The following is a 15690-nucleotide window of genomic DNA, read 5'->3' as shown; positions in this document are numbered from 1 at the left end:
TCTTTTGCATCTGGCACAGTCACACAAATGCCAGAATCCTTTGAATTCATTGTGCATTGTGCTTTAATTGATGCACACACTCCATATCAATGTCCCTGTTGTCGTTCCTGGCGCTCCTTTCATCTTCATCGACGTGCCAGTGACTCGCAATTAAAATTTCAGTAAATAGTTTGACATATTGACGTCGAGATAACGATAGAGCTTTTTTAATTTTATCCACATTTCACGCACACCTTGTTACAACCATGACTTATTTGTTTGAGACAGTCTTTTTTCCGCCACATGAAGCCATTTTGTGTGTGAACGGACTTCTGGGATTGTGCCACCTCGGCTATGAGTTTGCCTGCCTCAGTCAGGCTCCTTAGGGACCTCTGTAAGATATAAAGAACAAAAGTGCCAACCAGTATTATCAGGCGAGGCAGCATGTGTGGTGCCACATGCATTTTTAATGTGCCACAAATAAGAAATACCACTGTGTCCTCTCTCTCATTTCACAACTGGTGGCTCATTTAAATTTTATTTCTATTTGTGTGAATTTCAGCAGCTACTAAAAGCGAACAGCCTCCATCATTGACGCTTAGAGTAGTCTCGATTTAACACGGAGCTGCACAGACATGAGATGGGTTGCTCTAGATATCAAATTTGGAATGCTTCCATGTACACGCACGTATGCATTTGATGCGCACGCGTGCTATCACACAGTATCAGTGCTTGTTAGGAAGGCCGGTGGAGTGGAAAAGTCGGCTGTGTATGGAGCAAACATTATTCCACTCTAAAAGAAAGTCCTTCACTCCGCTGAGTCTTTGAAGATCGACTTTCAGAGCTGACATGTTAAACATCAGAACACCAAAAAGAGGAACAGCTAATGACCGTCTAAGTGTCAGTCAAGCCTTCAAATGATTAGCTTTTATTTCCTCCAACTTTTTCATTTTTTTTCATTATTCAAGGACTTCTTTTTTTTTGCACTTCATTGTGCACAAGATGCTTATCATCTGCCTGTCAGACTAGCTGTAAGTAAGATTTCTAATTAAAGCCGAATAATAGATAATATGGCTCCTGGTAACAAAGAGCAGCTCTGTTGACCTAGTTAGTGCTTTTATTTGGGACAGTTTTTCTGTGTAACGTCACATTTGATAAAATCAGAACTCCTTCCTTGTGGACAGGTAAGGCACGCTTCAGAAGCAGCAGTGAGTGATGTGGAACAAAGCAAAGAGCGCGCTTATGACAGTTCATTTGTTCTCGGATGTATTTACTAAAAAAAACAACAACAAAAAAATCTAAGAAAATGCTGGTAAGATTTGTAGACCCAGATAGGCCCAGCAGCGTTTTATTGCTGTGGTGGCTCTGGTTGCTGTGAAAAATTGCACAAGGATTTCTTTTGACTCAGCAACAGAGCAGGCAACCTGACCCATAAAGATTTTTTATTAGTTTCTGTAGCCCACCTTTTATCCCAAAGTCACAACGGAGCACACTATTAACGTCTGAGCTTGCTGAGAAGCGTGTGCGAGGCTGCTAAGGATAAGGTGAATGTGCATTTGATGGAACATATTTAAAAGGTTCAGTTAAGGTGGCAGAGAGCAGAAGGTAGACAGTGGATCTGTTTACTGCCTTGAGGTTTTGTGGTTACGGTCTAGCACTTCCTATTTAACTGCATGATCTAGGGCTCTGCTGACGACACCAAACATGCAACCCAGATCCATGCCTCGGTGCCCTCTGCACACAAACACACACATATACACACACAGGACTCATACACTGAAGTGCACAAAAGCCATTTTTATGAATGCTCTGCAAATATCTTGACACACTGAGATGAGACAGTGGTTTTAATAGTCTTTTTTTCATTGTGTGTGTGTGTGTGCGTGTGTGCTGGCTTCTTGATACTATGCCTGTCACACTCTTTGGTGGAGATTCTGTTATCAATATTTTCTTGCCCTAAAAATACACAGCAGTGGCACCACTTTGTTTTCATTGGGTGAGGGGTATATGAGGTTGCAGTTGGGGTTAAGGGTTCAAAGGGCAGAAAGGAAGTAGGTGTTCCCACAGTGACAGTCCAGACACGTGTTTGATGAGCCAGCCTAACAGCACGGACCGGCACTTCCAAATGACCTACCATCTGCAGGCAATCTGGGGAGCCTTTTCACTGAGATTTATCTCCCATGTTATGGCTACTCCTGGAATGACACACTAGCACTCCTGAAAAACTCCTAGTTGTAAGAGCTTCTGCTTCTGCTTTTTTTCTTTCTTGTCACTGCCAACAGTCAAGGCTTACCTTCACTACAACCAGGCTGAAAACTCAAGCTGGCACCTATATTCTGCCTGCTGTGACAGGATCCTTTCCCCTGTTTAAAAGGTGAAGAAATATTCTGTTCTGCCCACTAAAGAGAGGATCGCAAAAAAGGAAATGCATAAACATGCTTTAAAGAGACAACTCAACATGTAGGCAAAAGGTAGAAAACAAACAAAACAGATAATATGAATTGATATGTGTTGGTCCAAAAGATTGCCAGACTGAGCCGAGAGCAGGGAAAACTGCAAGGAGGTCTAGTTTATAATTAATACGCACACTGTAAAATATGCATTATGGGATGGATGTGGCCAAATATGGATTTCTGTTTTGATTTTCACTCAGAATAATTGACGCACTTCTTAGGCAAGTCATACTGAATAAAGCACCAGCTCATAGCCTTTGTTGCTAGGAGCGTTGGCTTCTCTGCCAGCTGCTTCTTATTTGTCTTATGTCGAAGACCTGTTATTAAACCAAGTCCCCGTTCATTTTCACTTTTACGTGTTTCTGTTGATATGCATGTGGGCTGAGCTTGTTGAATCTGCGTGTTACCGATACAGTATTTTGTGTAAAGAAAGAAATTGTAATTATTCAATGAGAGAAAACAGGAAACGGTGATGGGGGTGGGTGGATTGGGGGCTCATAAAAGCACATAGCAACATTTTTACCTTTCCCCGCAAGCACACATTCATCGAACTGACTGCAAAGATGAGAACACGCCTCATCTCCCAGTGGGCTATTCCCATAAACACATTAAAAAAGTATCTCGCATCTCAACCCCTGGCCTACCCTGTTCACTACTACCACTGCTCTGCCTCACACACACATACACATGCAGGAGAGTTGTGTCAGACTGATTAGCAACCACATCTCCAATCTCTGATTAGGTGTGGAGTAAATGAAGCGCCCCCCTCAGGCATGCATTTCCATAATGTCAGGTAATTAAACCCCAGTGTTTTAATAGCTCAGGAATAGGAAGACTCCCCAGGAGACTAGACAATGATGATAGACTTTGCTGAAAACTAGCATAGTATTAGCTTTCTTTAAACTGGCACTGAAACTACCACTTACACTGTGCTTTTATACACGAATAACTTCAAACTTTGAAAATTTATATCATGCAGAAAGATATACACTGATGAAAATTCCTTTAGTTTAGTGTTTTTTTGCTTCTGAGCTTTTTCTGTGATCTTCAAACATGAACAGAAAAATGTCCCAACCTGGTTACGAGAGGCTGTTGTAGAAACGACGCACATTCGAGTTGCGTGCTTTCTGTTGATGGCTGTCAGATTCCTGAGCTAAACAAAGGCTGGGAGAGCACGAGTGTCTTTTTCATCACAGAAAAACCTGGAGAGGTGCTATTGTAAACATGACAGTGCATTGTCAGTACATCCCTGTTTGAGTTGCTGTTTTTTTTGTTTGTGTATGTTGGTGCTCATATTGTATGTGCACACACATACACACAACAAAGGGCCTTTGATGAAACACATTCTGCAGTGGGAGAGGTTGTGTTTTTTTTTTAACAACTGAAGTTATGCCCACTCATGTTGGGTGCCCAAGTGAGAACAAAACAGTAATGCTTCCACAGAAACATCCAGAAACTGAGTGAACTCCAGAAATCACTTATACATGTAATCAGACCAACAACAACAAAAAAAAAATCATAAAAGCCACAGGACTTTGCTGTGATTGGATTACTCTCCCTGATAGCACACGTTCATTATCTATTACTTCAGCACAGAGCGTTTCTGAGAAATAATAAGCTTTTATTAGGGAAGCATTGACTGCTAATGATACCCGATGCATAGCTGGATCTGAGGATCATTAAAGGCATGGCACGGTGTATGGTTCCTCCAATATCCGCTGTATGAACTCCGCTTCAAACACATAGTCTACCTTCTTCCAGAAACTTTCAAATTAACAGATGTACTTTAAATCCCCTCTAATCTTCCTTCTCGCGTGTATAAAGAATGTATCTTACGGGGCAAGAATGAAAACAGGTTCATTTTAATGATACTCTCTCAGCTGGTATATCACAGTGACAGTTAACTACCAGTAAACTACAGTAAATGGAGGGGACTCGGCCATTCGTGAACAGCACAGGTCATCGTATGAGTGGTGATGAACTAAATGGTCTGAAAGCGAACAACAGACATCAGTGAGCTACGCTTTACCTCAGGGGTCTTCTACGTATCTACAGTATGTCAGAAGCCTCGTGCTAAAGCCTTCCTCTCAGCTAATGTGCTGGAACAAATTGCTTTAGAAATGCAGCAACCCTGATACAGGGAGTGTTGACAGCAAGCTACTGTACACTTTTATGGTACATAACACATTTTCTTTTTTGGCAAGTGCATATTGTGACGATCATGTCAGTTATTTGGTGTTTAAACTTGCTGTGGATATGTGATGGTAGTGTCCAGTATTTATGTGACCAAGAACGGCATAACAATACGATCGCTGCTGCCAATATTCTCATCCAGCCAGAATTCACGCCAGCAGGCTGCTCTTTGTCAGTTTTTCTTTTCTAGTCTACATAACGTCAGGGAGAGAAGGTGAGAGGACAGCCCCACTCACCCACTGAGGGACTGAAGTGCACAGTGAAAAACAAGGGGATTATTTTTAATTATTTCAAATTTGTTAATCATGAAAAGCTACAAAGTCCAGAAATAAAAATGTAAAGTTGGAAATGAACATATTAGGTTTTCTTTTAGCAATGCATTCGTGGAAAAACTGAGGCTAAAGCATAGAGATCCACCAGCTGCAGTTTTATTGGCTGATTCTCATTCAGATTTGGGAGCTATAACTGACAGAAACAAACAAAAAGCACTTTTCCATCAATACAATTTTTTTCTTGGTCCTTCACCCTGTCAGCAGTCAGACTGTTTAATACCCACGCAGGATAAATACTGTCTAAAAAATACATGTGTATCATTATTGCTCCTACTACATTGTAGTGAATTTAACCAATGTGGAATTAAATGAAGTCTATGTCTAAGTTATTGTCAAATTAAACTGCAATAAATTCCAGAATGTTTTTTTTATACATTTATGTTATTTAATTTCTTTTTTTAAATTTAAACAACTGAAAATAGGTGCTCTGCAATTGCAAGTAGATAAAAATAATTACATGTAAATGAGTTGCTGTACACACAACTTAACCTGACATATTTAATCATGTCAAATTAAAGTAGGTACAACAGATTTGTGTAACAAAACAAATGTCAGTTACTTACATACATGCTCCATAATTTCCCTTGTAACTGCTTTAATCCTTTGCTCATACAGAGGCTGCTAGCTCGTGGCCGGTTCTGACCTGATGATTGGTTATCTTCGACTTTAACCACTTTCCATTCGTCAGCTTCTTTAAAATGTCCATGTTCAACTACCTTAGTGTGTTTGATTAGGGTTGTTGTTATGTTGTTGGTTCCCCTGTGGTTTACTTTGGGGAACTTCAATTGCAGTGAAAAGCTTCCACACTGATGACATGTTAGCACATAGCTGTGAGTGTACGTGACTATTTGCCTGTGCTGCTGCGTGCTTTTTTCACATGCATGAAAGGGATGGACTCGTATTTCAACTTATGGCAGGTCGGTCACTGGTCCGGTCAAAGAATGCTGGAAATGAGCTCAACCTGGTTATTGTCCGGTTGATTGTTGCATCACTATTAAAACTGATACCTTGTCCTAGTGATAGAAATTTATTTTTGTTTATTATTTTTGCAATAGTGTGAAACTCTAGGCCAAGGTTATATTTCATATAACTGCACAGTTACCTACAGCATACTGTTAGTGTTGATTACAGTGGACACACATAGTAGAAACAGTTTATTGCTTGCAAATATATCTTCCAGTAGTACCATCATTTCTTACCGTGTCTCCATCAATTTGTGTGACATGTTCCCCAGAGAGATGAACAGACCCTGCAAAGCCATGACAATATCTGGATTTCACTGTTGCACAGTAGTATACAACTGTCTCAGACTGCACACTACTCTTAATTGCTTTTAATGAATCGCATGTCTTATTGAGCACAACCGCTGTGATTTTGCCAAAGAAAATCCGCCGAGGAGTGTATATTGAGTAGCTGCTGACTGAATCACACATTTGTTGCCAAGTTGCTAATTTGATATTTAAAGAAAAAAAAAAACTGCCTCACACATTGATCATTTTTGTCAACTGGAGATTTGATAAACAAACTGTTGGATGACATTCATGTTATATTTGCTAGACGGAGCTATTGAAATGTGTCATTATAGGCTTTTCCTTTCAAAGCCATACAAAAATCTGTAAAATAACTGTTATTATTCGAGCCAGTTTCAGGCTCGTCACGCTGTGATCTCCTATGCTGTTGAATTATCCATATTTATGTATGTTTTTTACATTTATTTTTACTGAATGCACTTTTTTTCCTTCTCTTTTCAGCAAACTCCAGTCTTCTGGGAGGAGGCGGAGGTGAGTGAACGCTTTTGTTTTTCACTATCGCGTCCCATTGATTGCTACTATGGTAAAGCAATTAAAGTTGCACTTATCAGGTCAGGCATTCAGCCTATCTGTTTCATTGAGTTCATGGCAGATTTCAGTGTCTACTTCAAGTGTCTGTGTTAAATGCGGCTGAATGTAAGGCCAAAATATTAGAGCGTGGTACAGGGCAACCTTGCGCTGTGCCACACTGAGAGATGGTCATTACTTTAGCAGCCTGCCGAAGGACATTATCATCAAGGCAATGCTGGAAATCTGAGGCAGCCGATTGTGGTGTGGGAACAATGGTTAGGGAGTGGAATGCTACCGCCCAATCACACGGTTCTTCCTTTGTAAAATTTGACTTATGCAGTGACATGATTGAAATAATCATTCTTTACTGCTGTGAGATGAGGTTTTGGGTAAAATGCACCAAGTTACACTGTTAATTTTTAGTCCCCAGGGAAATTTTTCGTATGTAGGGATGGTATGACAATGAAATAAGGTCACTGCTTCAGACTTATATGTTTATCCAGCCACATTAACAGCCTTCAGTTGTATAGTCGGATCACGACTGTGACAGTCTGCCTTAGCAGAACTATCTGTCTGATATAACTAATCAAAATACGTATTATAGATAAAATCTTCCCTGTGTTGTGTTTTATGATGGTCTCTATCACAGCAAACATTTTATTTCTTACGCCACATTTTAATGCAACCATCAAACAACATCTTCACTGTATCGTATATTGCCATTTTTCCCAATGTGTAGGTTTTTATAGCCTGTATCATTTCATTCCTGTGTTTTCTTTAGTGAGAAAAATGCAGTATTGTGGATGATTGGTTCATCTGCTTTCTTTCTGGGCAAAACTATATAGGTTTTATAATTTTGTGTACCAAAAAGAAAGGCACATGCTGCACCTTGTGATTACGATGCTTCTGCATTTATTCAGTCATTAGGGTTTACCACCTGGCAAAGATGACTCATCAGAAGCAAAGGACGGGCAAAAAGGAAGATCAAAGCCACTCAATGGTTATATGCTCTGTGCACATGGTGTCCATTAGAGTGTACATTGAGCTGTTGAAATCTTATTCGCATTTAATCATGCAGCTTGGAGTGGCCCTTATCTCGTCTGATACATTTTTAAGACTGCAAACTTGCCGTGTAGAATCTCAATCCATCAGCAGCATGAAGAGGCCCTCAGCGCACAGCCATCTTAGGAATTTCTGTGATTGAGATCAGAGGGTCACAAACATGCTTCTCCATAACCAAGCCAGACCCTGTAAAGCAGGTATACTGTCCGCCTGAATGGTGTCTGTCTCCGCTGCGACTCGCGCTATCGATTTGCCGTGTCCAAAGAAACACAAGAAGCAATTCTCTTTGCTATTACATTTTCATTATTGTTATTTTGTGCCAGATTACCTTTTTACAGTTCTTTAAATCCTGGCCTTGGTGATTGATCCAGTTTCTATTTCAACTAATAATAGCTCTGAGGATATTACAGATTGCTCTGTTTCATAACAGCAGCAGCGAAAAACGGAGGCGAATTGAAGGCTGTCAACATGAGAACGTGAGATCTTATGTGTCAGTTAATGTTGTACTTTGCAAGAAAACATTTTAGCTGATTGTAACCTGCAGCTGCGCTTATTAACTCCAGAGGAATTTCTAATTGTAGCAAGTGCTATTTTTTTGAGAGCAAAGCCTCTTTTCATTCCTAATTGACTTCCAGCGATGCTATTCCTAAGTTACTGGCACAGGATACGAGGTCGGTTAACTCAAAAATGCAAAGAGTCACTTTTAATGTGCTAATAATGACCATAAGGTGAACAACATGTATGTCATACGTCCTTTATGTGTATTTTTAAGAAGAGTAAAGGAAGAAGCCAATTTCCACTTTGCCACAATTTGCCACAGCGGGTAGTCTTTCTGTTCTTCTTTTTTTTTGGCCGTGGTAAACAACGATGACTATAACCAGAGAGAGATTACTATTATCTACCAGGGAGCTGAAATTGTTATTTTCCCCCTAAAACAAAGCACTACACCGTTTGTCTTTTATCTGCATGAGGCCAAGAGGGGTTTTATCTCCCAGTGTCTTTATCACTCGAAGGTGTCTGCTAAACCTGCAAAACTGTTCTCTCTGTTGTCACCCTGCCCTCCCTCTCCACCTCTATCTGCGGTTTGGCATGTGAAGACCTCCTGCCTGGTGGCGGCGAGGATCGATGTGGAGAGGAGATGTGCTCTCATATAGGGTCCTCCTTATCTCCCAGCTGTCTTCTCGGGGCTCTGCAGAGGGGTAGCTTCACAACAGGATGATCCATCATGCTGGCCTCACACACCTGAGCCATGTGTAACTCTTAACAGTTCGGGAAGTAGGACTCTGAACAGCTCAGGAAAACTGGACATAGGCTTTACTTTATTTAAGTTAGTTTACCACCTAGGTGTACTTTGAGCACCCCTGGCTTTGCATGGTCTCTGTTATTTGGTCTCGTTTAGACGTCTTTTCACAGAAAAAGGTTTTACTTCTCTAGAATGCATCAGTTATTCAAGCGTGGCATGTGGTCACAGCAAAACAGAAACAGAGTTTTGCTGGTGATTGTTTTGTCGCAGTCAGAGTAATGTGAAAAGATGGAAATAAATGACAACAAAGCTCTTTCTGAGCCTTTTTCAGTGCGCAGGAACGCTGCATTATATTTCTTGCAATAGTTATACAGAGAAACGATTCATAAGAAAAGATTCTTACGCCCTGATGCTCTATTAAATCCTTAGAAATCACTGATGGGAATTTTCTCTGGGTTATGCCTCTTCAGTATTATGTACGCAATGGGGTTAACCAAAATAGCACTGTTATCTGCTTTAGACATGTTGGTCTCACTGGGATTTCAAACATACATAGAGGGAAATAACAATGATCTCTGATAATAGCATCCCAAATAGGGCCTCTGTGAATAGAGGGTAATTATGAATGGTACCAGGTTGCTCTTGTGATGTGTGTCACAGCATGGCTGGATGCTGGATGCTGGATGCTGTCCCAAAAGAATAGACCTAATGTAAACATCACATTGCCTATTTTGCCTTCCCCGTCCCTTTGTCTTTTTTTAATCCACACACACACAAACACAAGCATTCAAGTGCAAACAGGGCTATGCAATGATACCATGAAGCCCTGTGTAGCTGGAGCGGGGGAGCTTCACTTGCCTTTGATGTCTCCATCCAGGAGGGGAATTTGCTCATTAGCATTCTAACCAGAACCATTGCCCTTTTAGCACTAGGCTTTAACCAGACCACCCAAACAAATCGTTCTTCTCAGGTTGGACCTCCTTTCTGTGCTCCAGTCAAGCAGTGGGTCACTGGCATGGCTTGTTGTGTGTGTCTTGGCTTGGGCTAATTCCCGAAGATATGACAAGGCAATCGCTTCTGCCTGTCCTCAGATGTGAAATGATGTGAAAACGCCTGCACGACGACCGCGCTATACAAACACAGTTAACAGACGCAAAACAAAATGTTCCGAGCTCTGGCCTTTAAGTGAAATATGAGAAAAGATTGCTCATGAAATTATCCAATCAGAAGCGCAGAGCATCATCATCAATACGGATGCACCAGCACTATGCTGTAAATGCAAGGCTGGCCATTATCGCAACACAACGGTTAAAAAAGACAAAACACGTGTTCAGTTTTAAGACATGTTTGAATAATCCTTTGCTGAGATTCCTAAGTGCTCCACTGTGCTTATCTTTATCTCCATTCTTTATGCAAAGAGCTCTGTTTTCTTTTCCTGTCACCTCCAGGTGAACCATTATCCTCTGTCTGGCTCTTACCCGGGGCTTGTTTATTGAGTCGATTGGAGGGGACCATGCAGGGCGCTGTGCGGTTGCAGGGGGAGGGGTATAGGTCGAGATATAGGGTGGTGTTGGGTGACGGTTTGGGCGAGATGACTTTCTGTCCCTTACACAGCTCCCTGGAAGCCCCCAGACTAATCGCTCAAAGATGACGTATTATTCTCATAACTCAAAGATTACACACTATGCTTGACTGATGGTCCTCAGTTCACAGATGGTAGTAACAGCCATTAGCATAACTTATGAGAGAGATAGCGTATTTCCCCATGGAGTAACCTAAATAATGTAAAATGATAAATTGAATGCAAAGATTCCTCAGTCAGTGGGGCACCCTTGGGATTTACTTATCTCCTCATATTTAGAGAAGAGTTAGTTACACTCTGATCTAGGCCTGCCATGTATTCGTGCTGCAATATTCCATGTTCTTTTTTAAGCGTGTTCAAAACAGCAGTGATGTACTGTAACTGTATACTGTAGCACTCAGCAATTCTCTCTCTTTATCCGTGTAATTCAGTGACAGCAGCTCAGTAGGCTTGGGTCAGGACATGTGCATGCAAGTATGGGAGTGCCCTCTCACACTGGTTTTAGCCAGTCAGGCTGATTTGAATAATTGAATTAAAAAATATATTTGAATTGGCCCCATTCTTGCATAAGCAAGGAAAGTCATTTTGTAAATTGCACTTACTTAGTGAAATTATAAAGCAACTTAACTCTACAAATCTCAAGTGTAGTGAACTTTTAAGTGAGTGTATGCATTAAAACTGCACTGTGTGCTACCAATGAAGTGTTTCCTTGCCTTTATTAAATGTGTAGCACAGTGTAATGCAGGGGTTATATGCTATAAAGCCAGAACAATCTCCTCGTCTTACTGGAATCTAGATCCGTTTCCTTTTTTTAAAAATCAAAAGTGCTTTTAGTGTCTTGCAGCAAGATGATGAATTATTTGTGTTGTTTGCAACTGCATCTTCACCTAAAGCGTCTCAGCACGTCAGTCATCATATTGAGTAATTATTGCGTGAGAAGCGTCCTCATGCCGCCAGATCATTTATGACGGAGGTGCTGTGATTTAGAGGGCGTTCCAGTGAAAGTAACAGGACAAGGTTATCTGCTGGACTGCAGTTTGCGATACCCAAATAGTGGTGAAGATAACATTGCCTTGTGAAAGCTTTCGCGTGCCATTTCTGTCTTCCCATGCCACCGCAGAGAACAGCCACGATGAACAACCCCCTCTCTTGCTCCTCATCCTCCAATCAGCAATGATGGATGGACTAATTGATGCAGAGTGATTGGGCCATTTATTTTATCCTACAACAGTGGGTTCCATATTTAGGATTAGCGCTGCATTATAATGGGAAGGGAAGAAGAAATGGCCGGCGAGCGAATGAATCCGAGGGGGGTAAAGAGGGACACTCTGAGGAACAGTTATAAAAAATGTAGAGACAAAAAGAGGAAGAGAGAAAACACTCATGCAGCTGTTACGAGCAGCGTTAGCAGGACTGGTTAGTTGTGTAATGCTAAGCTTATGAGGCATAAGGGAGTGTTCCAGAGAGTTTATGGTGAGGTCAGTATCCACGAATAAGAGCGGGTGAGAGGGGCATATAGTTTCCACGTGTCCCGGTATCCCTCGCTCAGCCTATGAATCATTCATCTCTGTCCCCATGTATAAATCAAGCTGCCCGCTGTTGCCTGCGGCAGTCATGTCATTAGCTCGTTGATGGCATCGCTTGATCTCTGGCACTGCAGTGCAGGTGAGGGAAGGGGTCTAACTTTAAACAGCACACATAGCAGAAACATATCAAACTTTGTAGAGCTTTTTGCTGGTGGCTGTGGTATAGTGAGCTTTATGGAGCCATAAAGAAGCATGTTTCCCATGCATGTTTTCTTGAAACTGCTCTCACATCTGCCATCGGGGTGTAAAAATGATCTTTCAACACTGTAATTTGAATGTGCTTTTTGAGAGCACAAGGTTACTACAAGTCTGACTTTGTTGGCCTTTGAGAGTAAAGCAGAGAGAAAATTAGGTGTCTATGATGGAGACTTACACCAGAGGTTCTCTAAAACATGATCACCTATTTTCTATGTCATTTTCAGGCTGATCCAGAGTCTTACGTGGCCTTTTGCCACTAAAGAGTCATTTGAGGTGGAGAGCTTTACTTCTCTAGAATCTTGTCCATCGCCTAGTGAGCGAGAAGACTGAGAAACCCCGGAGCCTTATCGGTTTTAAATGCTAGCTCTGCCAGCCACAGAGTGCTGTTACACTTTGACTTACAATCATGGCAAAGTACAAAGTGCATAAAATGCATATAAGCAGTCCTCGCTTTTTTGAACAGTTGTGGTACATACCTTTTGGCGTCCACCTTTCTTTGCTATTGCACACATTTGAATGTTCCTACCTCTGAATCATTTTGTTGCAAATAAATATATGTGATATTACAGTCAGGGCCTCTTCTTCCCTCAGGGTTGCTGTTCTAAACATATTGGAACTGCTTGTTTTACTTCATGTTTCACCCTTGCAGCATCTCTCTCTGCGTTTTGTGCTCTCTCTTGCTGTCTCTGAAAGGAGAGATATTTTGCACTCCCACAACATGTAGATTTCAGCTTCTCGGTAATTCACTTGCTTTTGTACAACAATGGATATTCAACCTCGTTTAAGAATCGTCCACCTTATTCTGTCGCCCCTCATTGAACACAACGTGAGAATATCTCCACAGGGCTCAAGGAGCAGGCAAGAAAGTGTCAATTTAGTTCTCTTCCACACTGCATCACACATGACCTCCCCACGTACCCCAAACGTCCCTTTTGTTCACCAGCATTTCTGGGTCACTTGTTAAGATTTTAGACAACTCAGTGCATTGCCAACCACAGTGTCAGAGCACATTTGTATCGTGCACGGGCTTTATAGTGGCCGTTTTGGGGGTGGATCCTGCACAAAATTAAAGGTGCTGTCTGTTTTTGCATACATGTGTCTGTGTGTATTACATATATGCCTCCTATTAACTGTGCACTGTCATGACAGTGGCTGTGAGTCTAAGTGGTACTATGGAAGCATTTGCTTGCATGATGGTATGTCTGTGTGCCTGCCTGAATTTAAACGCCAGTGTGCTTGTGTGTATGTGTGTGTGTGTGTGTGTGTGTGTGATCCTTACTCTGGCATAACTGGATGCTGAGTTGTCTTGTCAGTTGACTCAGTGGTCAGTTTTGGTCCTGCTGCCCCCAGCAACGCACTGTGGAGTGATGAGATCTGACAGACGGGAACAGTTCTTAGCAGGGCACTACCCCATCCCATAGTCCCGCCAATCATGGCAAGGCTATTACAAGGACATCAAGAGCTTAGACACACGCTCACAAGTGATTCAGCACTGGCTGATATGCCAATATACCAATCATATGAAACCCTGTCATTTTTGAAAACATTTACCTAGGATTGCATCCTGAGAAATATTTTGTTCCAATAACACAGAAGGAACAAAAGGGAAATAGATAGTCTGAAATATACGTTCAGGTATTTAAAAAAATCAGCCAAACACTGAGGCTCACTATAATATTAAAAGAGGTAAAAAATGAATTTGTGATGACTTTCTTTTAGAGTTTAACAATTAATGTTCTTAACATGGTGGTTCAATTTATTTCCTGTACCCTTTATACTCTTTATATTGTATTTTTACTCTGCCTTTAAGCAGAGCCATTAGCTAACTCTCGAATAAGCTCACTCCTTGAGCCAGCCACAGTGAGCAGAATGATCTGTTTTAAATAAATGCTTAATTTAGCACATACTACACAGATTATTTAATAAAGTCAGCATGCTACTGGTGTGGCCCTGAAGTGGTCTGTGGTATAATTCTCCTTCAGCTTCCATTTGCTGTTATTAACATGAGACCACACAATACTGATGGGAGGGAACCAAATAGGTGTGGTAGCTGGTACAATTACTAATCTGCATTCTGTGATGTTAATGTGCCATGTACTATTCTGCTATGTTAACTGTTGTTAGCTGCTGGACCAATTCCGTATGGGCTGATTTAGCAAAACGCACACGTGCAAACTGCACGTAGCCGAGGTTTGCATTTTGCCCCACAAATAAACATCCAAAGGCCTGACTGCTCCTGACTATAAAAGTGTACAGTTAGATTAAGGTGGTATATAGATATAAATCCATACACTGCACTGATAAAAATCGCAGCGGGAGTATTTAGGTGAGAATATCTCAATTCTGGCTGGTGGCTGATTAGTGGCACTGTTTTTTTACGCTATCTGTGCAGAAATTGACCCGATACAGCCTCATGCCAACTAGTAACAAACTGTCAAGCTTTCTGCATCTCTCATGGGGCAGCCTAGTTAGCTGTGTCTGACAGGCCTCTTGCCTACAAGAAAGGTTTGAGTCCAGGGAGGGCAGAGCAAGCTCCAGAGGAAAACTGTCATCTTTTTTTTCAGACCACAGGGAAGAGGAGGAGTTTCTCTCTCCCTTCTTCTCTCTGTCTCTCTCTTTTTCACCCTCCCATCCTTCCCTCTGTATCAGTCTGTTCCCCTGGTGAAGATCTTCACTTTCCCACTGCCTGTTATGCTCCTCTTAGCCTGACTGTGCAGAATAAACAGATGGGTGTCAGAGGATGAAACACCGAGCTTCCCCGAGGAGCAGGGCCCACCGTTTTTTCAACCCACTCGCAGTTTTCTCCTGCAGGGCCGCAGCAGCCATCCCAGTATGCTAGCTGAGAGTGACACCAGGACAGGCATTTAGACTGAGGTGAAAGACGCTCCATGTGTCCTTCTTAAGGGAAAGATGAGCGTTTATACCACGGGGATGATGCCCGTCACTCCACCTAATCCTCTTTTCCCAGACACTTCATTATCACCTGCATTCTGCAGCCACAGTATGTGTGTGCTGGCAGATCTCTGAGGAAAGCTACAGAAGCTCGCGTAAAAGTGCAGTGTGAGGAAGGAGCACTGAAAAAGCGAGAGAAAGATGAGGAGGATGGCGGTATGAAGAATGACAGTGGATACGCAGAGTAAAAGGTGTGGTGGAGGTGGAGAACAGATGTCAGACGTAGTGGGTGGTAGTGAGAGGTAAACAGTCGGCGTAATGTCTTCTCATTTTCTCTCCACCTTTATCCA

General features: G+C 41.8%; 1 protein-coding gene across 1 annotated transcript in view; it reads left to right on the top strand.

Moving 5' to 3' along the window:
• Positions 1-15690, top strand: part of macrod2 (mono-ADP ribosylhydrolase 2) — a 399252-nt gene that overhangs the window by 114067 nt on the left and 269495 nt on the right. The window contains exon 4 of the mRNA XM_005749337.2: positions 6709-6738. Within this exon, the coding sequence (XP_005749394.2) occupies positions 6709-6738 (30 nt within the window). The remainder of the gene's footprint in view (positions 1-6708; positions 6739-15690) is intronic.

The sequence above is a fragment of the Pundamilia nyererei genome, unplaced genomic scaffold, assembly GCF_000239375.1.
Source record: "Pundamilia nyererei isolate P.nyererei 1_Seehausen unplaced genomic scaffold, PunNye1.0 scaffold00241, whole genome shotgun sequence".
Lineage (NCBI taxonomy): Eukaryota > Metazoa > Chordata > Actinopteri > Cichliformes > Cichlidae > Pundamilia > Pundamilia nyererei.
The sequence above is the reverse complement of the archived record's forward strand: the minus strand, read 5'-3'. Positions and strand labels throughout refer to the sequence as shown.